Source organism: Haliotis rufescens, unplaced genomic scaffold, assembly GCF_023055435.1.
Source record: "Haliotis rufescens isolate VD_foot unplaced genomic scaffold, xgHalRufe1.0.p SCAF_7, whole genome shotgun sequence".
In the NCBI taxonomy this organism is placed as follows: domain Eukaryota; kingdom Metazoa; phylum Mollusca; class Gastropoda; order Lepetellida; family Haliotidae; genus Haliotis; species Haliotis rufescens.
In genome coordinates this window covers 7,691,285-7,701,774 of record NW_025964361.1, presented here as the reverse complement: position 1 = coordinate 7,701,774, position 10,490 = coordinate 7,691,285, and the positions used below count along the sequence as shown (strand labels likewise).

At 41.8% G+C, this 10,490-nt stretch overlaps 1 protein-coding gene across 1 annotated transcript in view; it reads right to left on the bottom strand.

Moving 5' to 3' along the window:
* Positions 1 to 2,969: 2,969 nt before the first annotated feature.
* Positions 2,970 to 10,490, bottom strand: part of LOC124144523 — a 32,875-nt gene continuing 25,354 nt past the window's right edge. Inside the window, exons 2-4 of the mRNA XM_046513965.2 lie at positions 7,060 to 7,162; positions 5,351 to 5,493; positions 2,970 to 3,221 (exon numbers count right to left, since the gene is read on the bottom strand). Of these exons, the coding sequence (XP_046369921.2) occupies positions 3,217 to 3,221; positions 5,351 to 5,493; positions 7,060 to 7,162 (251 nt within the window). The 3' untranslated portion in view covers positions 2,970 to 3,216. The remainder of the gene's footprint in view (positions 3,222 to 5,350; positions 5,494 to 7,059; positions 7,163 to 10,490) is intronic.

Sequence of the window (10,490 nt, the reverse complement as noted above, 5' to 3'; positions counted from 1 at the left end):
GTCTTTTTCTAGTTTTATTCCAATCATTGAAGCATAAACTCTATCAATGTGACAATATCCACCATCACTGTGACTGTACTATAATTTCAAAATACATGTAGACGTGACACCTCATCTCAACCGTCCCATCTCCCGGCCGTCGCATTTCCACAGTTCCACAGTTCTGGTTAATAAAATCTCATTGCATGTCGGGGGCACGGGGGGCCCAGTCGTCTAAGGCGCCGCGATTCGCTGTGCAAAATTGCGTCCCTTGGACACGCCAGAAACCTAGGATTGTGAGTTCGAATCCCGGTTCGCCCCGATTGTGTTTCTAGATTTGTCAGCACCATACCCGTGCTCGTGGGTTTCACCGAAGTGGTAAACGTCTGAGACCTGCATCACTTCGGACTTTCTTCCACAATTAAGATGACATGCCGCGATATAACTGGAATACTGTTAAAAGAGGCGTTAAACCCAACCCACTCACGTCAAAAGGTACGTTGGAGCAAATATATTAGTCTGTACATTTCCACAAGAGTTAGTGATCTTGGTGAACGCCGTTAATTTTATCAATATTTCAGTGATATCATTGCGTGTCAGTTAAGCCGATAGTCCGATAATGATATTAGTCTTATATGTTTACAACATGGGGCAAAACCATCTCTAATTATTATTCCTTTAAAATTCTCTTTTAATGGTGCATTCAACTCTTTGTAGCTGTTTCGGGTTGATTTTGTTTTTTTTAAAAACAGGAGCACGCGTATAGTGCTGACAAATAAATATATTGCATTGTGCAAAAATGTTTCAAAGAAATATATATTATTTCAATGTGCTTAAAGGATAAGCAGTGTATGCGACTACTCTCTCACAAGCACATTATTACTTCAGTGACGTCACCCTGTGGATACACTGGTTCATACGCCTTGTCTAACTACAATTAAACTGTATATTGTAGACTGGGGTAGACGTTAACTTGTCAGCATTATCAGCAATGCCTGCCATTTTCAATGGGATTAAGATCAGATGAAGCGGCCGGAAAATCCTCATGTGACCGAGTGGAGAGCCAAGGGAGATTACTCTGCAGAAGACCATGTGAAGCCACGTATGTTCATGGGTCAAACGAGTGTTATTCAAGAATAGGAACGTTTTTAAAACAGACCACAAAGTTTGCACAATGATATATACGTAGTTTTAATTTCAGTAGACTATTGGGTCACCGTGCTATCCACACTACCAGAAATGACGGCTCACTGATGGAGAACAGAGAGATGAATCACACAACATATTTCAACTATAACTTCTTTGAGTGGCATTTAGAAGTTGGAATGGTAACTAAGACAAAATTGTTATGGATGCCCAATTGTAATAAAGAAGTTGCTCATCCATAACAATTTTGTCTTAGATATTTCAACTATGTGCACATAGCTATGATACAAATATAATCTTCTGACAAATGAACATATGTAATATGGTGAAGAATAAAAATAAATTAAAAAGAATATATTCAGCTACTCTCTCTCTCTCTCTCTCTCTCTCTCTCTCTCTCTCTCTCTCTCTGTTTATATATATATATATATATATATATATATATATATATATATACTCTTCAACAAAAGAAACGCAATACATATCTTTTGGGCAATACAAGCATAATAAGCGGACCAAGAGGTGCAAAATGACGAGGTTTAATGTGTTATAGTGTCAGTGACAAATTTCCCGGATCAAAATGATCCCAACAAGGATATGCAAACCATTTGTCGGGAAACACGTACAATTCGGAAAAACACACCCAGTGCATCAACTGAAGGACCCAGGAGCCTGCACTGCACGTGCAGCAGCACTAAGAACGGTATTAAATGCAGGGTTTTTGATTGCCTGGCATCTGCGTCAATCGAACAGTGACGTTCAACGACATGCCAAGATTAACAGAGGTGCAAAGAAACGATGTCATAGACCGCTTGAAGGCAGGGGAATCCCGATCAGCTGAAGCCAGGGTTTTCAATGTAGCGCCATCCCAGCACCATCACGAGGCTATGGGATCGGTTTCAACAGCATGGGTCAACACGTGATCGGCCAAGCTCGGGACGACCAAGAGTAACCACCCCCGCCCAAGATCGCTGCATCCGACTGCGCTACCTACACGCAAACACAACAGCCACCTGAACCGCATCCCAAATACCCGGACTGTGCAGAATCTCCGACCAGACCGTTTAACCGTTTAACAGCGGCAAGTCTACGAACAAGACCACCTGTTCGACGCGTCATATTGAGTCGACAACATCGTCGACAACGACTGCAATGGTGTCGTCAACACAGGGTATGGCATCAACTGCGATGGAGACATGTCTGGTTCAGCGACGAATCAAGATTTCTCCTCCTTTCTACAGACGTCGTGGAGAACGTTACGCCGGAAACTGCGTACAGGAACTGGACAGGTTTGGTGGGGGTAGCTGTATGATGTGGGTGGCTATCTCGCATCATGTCAGGACATGTTTGGTCCATATCCAAGGCACTCTTACGGCTCAACGATACATCAACGAAATTCTCCTACCACGCGTCTTCCCAATTGCAGCCAACGACAACGGTGTATAGGATAACGCTCGACCGCATATAGCACGGATCACAAGAGCCTGTCTACACAACAACAATGTTGATGTACTGCCCTGGTCCTCCAGATCCCCGGATTTGAACCCGACAGAGCATCCCGTGGGATGAATTGGATAGACGGCTACGCCAACATCAACCACAACCCAAGACGTTGCAGCAGTTGGCTTTTGCGTTGCAGACCGAGTGGGTTACCATTCCCCAGGATGTGATTCGCATACTCGTCTCTTCCATGGGCAGGAGATATCAGGACGCTATCGATTCCAACGGGGGACATCCGCGTTATTGATGGAAGCTGACCTTCACCTTGGACTTTTCCTATGTACCGATAACTGAGATGACTACAATCACCAAGTGTTCTCTCCACAACATTTTGGCTCAATACCTTGTACGGTTCCTCGTATAAATGTATCTTCCTCCCTCACACAAATCTGGCTTTGCGTTTCTTTTTTTAAAGAGTATAGTTATATATTTCCTGAAGTAAATTGCTCCTCCAGATTCCACATGTAGCCTCAAGCTCTTTGTCGTCATCAATGCAAGATTCCACATGTAGCCTCAAGCTCTTTGTCGTCATCAATACAAGCTGTTTTCTTTGGCGGCCTGGTACAGCAGATGAGGACCGGGGTTGGCGCTCTAAACTGAAAATAGATATATCCAGTGAATTGAAAAACAGGCTAATAAAAATAAAACACCATTGCATTTATTGTAGTTCTGTATACTCACTGTTTAGTTGTTTGTTTCGAGATTAAAAGCCCATTTCTGGTGTCCCCCGCCGTGATATTGCTGGAATATTGCTAAAAGCGGCGTAAAACCATACTCATTCACTCACTCGAGATTAAAAAGGCTTCATGTGGAATACTAAGGGCCATTTCATATTCAGGGGTTGTGGGAGATTGTTTATCTTGATAAAAGAGAGCTGATATATTTTTTTACATTATATTTCAAATTCAAGATATGGAAAGAATGTTAAAAACTATTCACTTTTTCACTAAAACAGTGCAGATGTAGATGTAGAACATTGAAAATAGCAGTATAGTAAAGCATTTTAATAAAACACCATGTGTACCAAACGTCCAGTGTGCAGTGTTCTTCAGATTGACAGAAAACTGGTCAACTTAACCTGTTTGTTCCCGCAACTGTGAGGAATGTACTTTTCAAGGTTTTGGATGATGCACATAAATAGCATAACTCTTCATTTAAACTGACAGAGAAACGTCACAAAGCTGACATTTGGACAGGTTGGGTCCAAACCCCGAATAGTGTTACAAAATGGTTGAGTTTTGTTTGTTTGTTGTTTAACGCCGCACTCAGCAATATTCCAGGTATATGACGGCGGTCTGTAAATAATCGAGTCTGGATCAAATAATCCAGTGTTTGACTCCATGAGCATCGATCCACGCAATTGGGATCGACGACATGCATCAACCAAGTCAGCAAGCCTGACCACCCGATCCTGTTGGGTTGCTGAAGGTAAATGATGCTTAATTGGCATTTCACATCACAGTCAACAACTGTTTCAATCGTATCACAGCATGACAAGTGGAGTCAATACCCTTGTCCAAGGCGAGGTGAGGTGGAATGGGGTTTAACGTCTCGTCCAAGATTATTGCATTTATATAGGACGTGCATGCAGTTTAACATGAATACCCCACTCAGACACAGTATACTGACTCCGTACCGACCAGTCCTTGTTTTAGCCCCTTAATGCCGAGCGCCAGACAGGGTAACAACAAGTACCATCTTTTAACGTCTTTTGGTATGACGTGGTCGATCTTCCGCTCTACCACTAGACCACGGAGGCGGTCACATTGTCCAAGGATACGATACAGTGACTTGCATGATATGACATCTTGAAATGAATATCAATAAATAAACGGTACAGGCATACTGTCTCTCATGCTCGATGTCAAAGATTATGATATTGCTCACGAAATACTCTATATTGACGTGCAGAGATGCGTCCTTTGGGAACGCCAGAAACCTATGATCGTGGGTACGAATCCCGGTTCGCCCCAATAATGTTTCTAGGTTGTCAGCACCATTCCTGTGTTCGAGGGCTTCACCGAAGTGATAAACGTCAGAGACCTGCATCACTTGGGGCTTTCCTCCAACATTAAGCTGACACGCCGTGATATGACTGGAATACTGTTAAAAGCGGCGTTAAACACAACTCACGCACTCACTGTATTGACGAGGATTGCTATATTGCGGTCATTAGTTTTTGTTAAGGAACATTCTTTTCATGCGATGGAGTTTGTTTTTTACACAAACTTGGGGTGTGTGTCTCTTTTAAAAAAGACCCCTGACTAAAAATCCAGCAACAAAACGTTTATAAACACGTCACAAACCTCGTGACGTAATTTGTGAATTTGTGTGGGCAAGATACACCGGTGAAGCAATGCCATGTGACGTCAGCCTAGCAACAGGGTTGCTGTGGTCATTGGGTGTGTATAAGCTCCTCTCAGTGATCTATCATCCGACGTGTCCTTAAAATATATGCCCAGCGATGTTAAGAGTTTTCAATATTTATTAGTATAACAAGTTCCGGCAATACATTATCACGTGCTTTGTTATTAAACTATGTACCACATTATTGTTATTACAAAGTGTTAACTTCATCAGCGAGTACTAAGTTGTGATATCTTCTTGTCTGTTGCGTCAAGCCTGATATGTACTTTGGTATAGAATCGTTTGCTCATGAGTGTAGAACTCATGACGTTGTTTGTCGTGTCCCCTACTACACTCAAGCAATGCTTGCCATAGGTACCTGTTACGCTGTCGTTCGTTGCCACTGTACTGTACAGGCCTGGATGAGATCCGGCCTTGGCGCATCTGTGAATCCGTATACAACATTGTATGATCAGGTACAGAATGGTCACCAAAACGATTGCACCCAGCAGAATATCAAATCTGAAATGTAAAGTTATAGAAGCATTCATCATGGCGATATGTGAGTATTGTGAGGGAATGAGAAAGTGAATGCTACCTTGTTATTATTATGTACGGATTAAGATACAAAATGCAGCAAAGAGGGTTTGGGTGCACTGCAGCTTTCTGCATCACAGATTGTCATGATCAGAAGGGCTGTGCAGATTGGGAGGTACCAAGAACAACGGAGAGTCTGAAAACTTGGAACATGGGATGCAAGCGTGACATTTGGAAAACGAGTTCTGCATATTTGCCATGTTTTTCCTCAATCTTGTCAATCACATACGTGTCAAAAGGGACAGAAAATTCAATAATATATATGATTTCATTGGATTTATCAAAACGGCATGATCAGGTTTGTTGGCATGGAAACGTCTGAGGCTGTTCCAAAGAATTTTGTTTTTATCATTTTCCATGACGCCCTCAACATATGCTGGGTCGTACCCAGAATTTTGTATTTATCATTTTCCATGACGCCCTCTACATATTCTGGGTGGTACCATGGATGGACCTCTGTGTCAAAACCACAAGCATGGCGAAGACGGTAACAAAAGGATAGAGCCACTCCATCATGTTACTTAAGATACTGTGTTTGTGCCAAAGCTGGGCATCCACTGACAATGTGTTGGACAGTCTCAATAAATTAGTTGCATAATCTACATTTCATATTTACATTCAATCTCATTCAAATCCGATCTAAGTTCTCGCTGCCGCTAAACAAAGATCTGAGGACATCCCATTACGGGTCACCTCAAAACGACCTTTCGCGAACTTTGACCGACCACTGAAATGACTAACAAATTATCGACATCAGCCACTTAGAAAGTAGCTTTCTCGAGCTTTACGGCACTCGTTTCAACGCTTGAAAAATATGTTGACACAGTTCTCGATTTAAAATTTTGAAAACTGAACAAAAGAACATTCCGGAATGTCTTATATATGGTTGAGATTGTATGCCGGTGCTTTCCACGTACTGTGCAACGCCGCCTCCGTTCAAATGTTTATCCCAAGCAAGCCAGAGATAGACGATAATTTTGACAGAATCAGTCGTACGGGCCGTAACTGTCGTTCGGAATACCCCGTGTAAACGTTTTCGAGGTTGCATGATCAGAAAACACATTCCGACTGTCACTTTCACGATCTGGTAAGCGACGCTCTGATTGGTCGGATGAATGGTCGTCCTGAGGTGACCAATAATGTGATGTCGTCAGATCTTTGTTTAGCGGTAGCGAGAACTAAAACCTGATTTTTATGAGATTATATTTATATTTTGATGCAAAATCACACATTGACGGTTTCGAGTGGGAAGTGACTGGTCCTGAGCAGTAAACAGAAATTACACTTTCTTTCAATTAATGGGATTACTTTCCATCTACCTGTCTTAATTGGAAGATATGATTTGAGGTGCTAAATTGAAGCAATATTCTCCCGTTATTCTCTTGCAGAATACTAAGGTAAGATTCGTCATGAAGATCTAGTTTTGTAAACAATGTGATAAGTAATACCCTGGCCTGAGTTCTACTTGGCATCGCAGTAAGACGTACTTACTTATCACTCAAGCAGCAAGAGATGTTCAAATCGGGTGCACAGCAACCGAAGATGCAGGTAAGTACTTCACCGTAGATGTCATAGCAGACTTCAGACACTGAACCTGAACACACATGCAATACATGTAAGAATAACATAAAGAATACTCGCCTCTTATTGTCAACTAAACTTTCTAAAAAATGTCATGCATTTCAGGATTTAAACAAGAATCAAACTGAACGACTGCCTGCCTCTTCCTGTCCAATCACGACGTCGTGTCAACTTCATCGAGTGACCTTGTAAAGTTGATATTGTTTACAGTGGCGCAGCTCTCAGATCACCAGATGTGTGAGTGAGTATAGTTTTACGCCGCCTTTTGCAATATTCCAGCAATATCACGGCGGGGGGACGCCAGAAATAGGGTTCACACATTGTACCCATGTGGGAAATCGAACCCTGGCCTTCGGCGTGACGAGCAAACGCGTTAACCACTAGGCTACCACACCGCCCTCACCAGATGAGATACAGTTAGTCTGGTCCTGCCAGAAAAACTATCATGAATACAGTGAGTGGGGAGGATATAACGTCGCAGTATTGATCAATATTTCGAAGCCTACAGTTTCTGGCACGCCCTTAGACGTAGCTCCTTAGCCGACCCCTATTAGTAGACAAAGTGCAATAAATAATGATTACTCCTTACCCATGATTAAACAATCCAAACACGTGTTAATCCGGACTGTTTCCATGGAAACCCTACCGTCCGGATTATCGGGATTTCAAGTTTTCTTATTTTATGATTTGTCTTTATCTTCATGATCTGACACACGCCTAATGATGACATCTTATCTGTAATTCATCAATAGTCTATCCAGTTATTACACATCATATTGTTCTGCTTTGCGTTCAATATACTAAAACGTTTTCTGGCGTTTCCGAAAAGCTTTTCGTTCACCAAATGAACGTTTGGTTTTGCCGTGACGTTCTTGAAAAACGTTTCGCTTAACAAACGTCTTGTTTTACGCGAACGTTTCACAAAATCGAGGACATTGTATTGTCAGTTCTCTTTGGCGGATTAACTGAGGGCTACATCCAAATACTAGCAAATGCAGCAGCAGCACAATTACTAACATCAGCAACGGGAACGTCATCATCATTTGTTGATATGTTGCTACTGCAAAGCCAAGAACATCTGTCAAGTGTGAAGGGTGAGGTGAGGTGAAATTGGGTTTAACGTCGCGTCCAAGATTATTGCACTTATATAGCGACGTGCATGCACGTGTATGTGTGTGTGTGGCTGCTTGTACTAGTCCGGACTGATGCCGATTTATAGTGCTAGCTCACTGAGATACCATGCCGCAGTTTAACATGAATACCCCACTCAGACACAGTATACTGACTCCGAGCCGACCAGTCCTTGTTTTAGCCCCTTAATGCCGAGCGCCAGACAGGGTAACAACAAGTACAATCTTTTAACGTCTTTTTGTATGACGCGGCCCGGGATCGAACCCCGGACCTTCCGCTCTCCGGGCGGACGCTCTACCACAAGACCACGGAGGCGGTCCAAGTGTGAAGGGCTATGTGGACACAAAAGACAATAAAGTCTTGGCGTTCTCAACACAACGTCAACTGGTGGCACTCCAGTCAGCCGAGACCATCTACATGGATGGAACAGTCACTTCCTGAACTCTGGGATCAAGTCCATACTGTCAACTATCACCTTGTATATTTACCTTGTCTTTGTGTTCATATACTTTAACTAAATAAAGTATAAGTTTACTTTTCTACTTTTCTTGGATCACTCCAATACTTCGGTAACATACACTACTGCCCAGAAGTTCATTCCCGTGGGCAACGCGTTACGCAACCCGTGTGCACCCCGTTGGTCAATCGTGTGGAACCCGTCCGCCACGCGTGTGATACCCGTGTGCAACGCCTTAAACACGGGTGTGCACCCCGTTCGTCACTCGTGTGCAACGCGTGACACACTCATTACAGGGGGAACAAACTTTTGACCAAAGGAGAACCCATGTTAAGCTGAACTTGGAGGTGGTGACAAGGAGAGAAATGTTTGTTATCCTGACGAAAAATGTCAATACACATGTTATTTTATGTACTTGCTGATGTCACATTTTTAGATGTGATATTGTTGGATAGCATGAGTACTGTTTCGGCTTCTACATGATGTTTTGCGATGGTGTTAAGAGAATACATGATCCTGAAAAATATTATTGCTATTCAAATGCTTTTTTTTGTAATTTGACATTAAACGTCTGCAGAACGACTTTCAGTGATCCTGTTTATAAGGTTTGGCGGAGCACTGGTTTTATTGGACCCTAATTACTTTATGATGGTTGGGTCTCTCTTCGTCTCAGCTCCAAAGCCGTGACGGCAAGGGCAGCATTTGATTAATGAGAGTAGGTTATATCATGGAGGATACACTTGAGGGAGAGCGTTCTACTAATTACCATACCACAGGAAGAGACCTGTAGGCGTGCCGCAAGGAGAGGTAAACATTGAGCTAAAGCAGTGGATGTTTTCACGGGCTTTTTTAATAAATTTCTAGCGCTACTGTCAATATATCTTCTACTTGATCTTTGATACATCATTTTGACATTTACAATATAAACTTTTTCAATGCACATTAATAGTTTACTTATCATGTGTTTTAGAGTATTTGTCAATTGTGTTTTACGATACGATACTGTAGCTATCTGCACGAACTATTAAAAATTGGGCATAAGGTCACGGAGACGAAGGCTATAGATACTATACCATATTCGATTTTTTAGATGACAAAGTACATTATTTAGTATAATAAATTCAGTTATTGATATCTACAGATTAAAACTATACCACATCAACTATAATTTGCTTCCGTGTGTGAATGCGTGTAATACTTGCATATTGGCTCACCAGTTCTCATAAGGCTTTGTATTACCGCATGTAATGTGTATCTACTTTAATGTTTCGCCCTCGTGATCTAACGTTCTAGCATAGACATCCTCTTATACACAACATATGCGTTCTGCACATATTATCTTTCGGTTCCATAGCCTGCTGTAACAAAGGCGATACTGTTTCATAACATGTTATTGCAATGTTTTCAACACATTGCAGAAATGTTATGCTTGAACATATTTTCATGAAATGTTATCGCCATGTATTAAAGTGAGTACCGATTACGTGGCTGTGGATTGGTAATGCAGTAATCGAACATTTTCACAACAGTTACAGTTTAATCTGATATAAACATATTTATTTCCATAAAGTGGAGGGGGGGATTGGCAAACAAGCAAATTTTGCTTATCTGAATGCCTCTCCCAAACATGATACATATACAAATTACAATGTATTGAAAGTGACATGAGAAAAACATACAGTATATAATTGACATTAAAGATAAGTATTGTTCTGTAAGTGTTTAATTACTGGATTATCTTCCATAACTACAG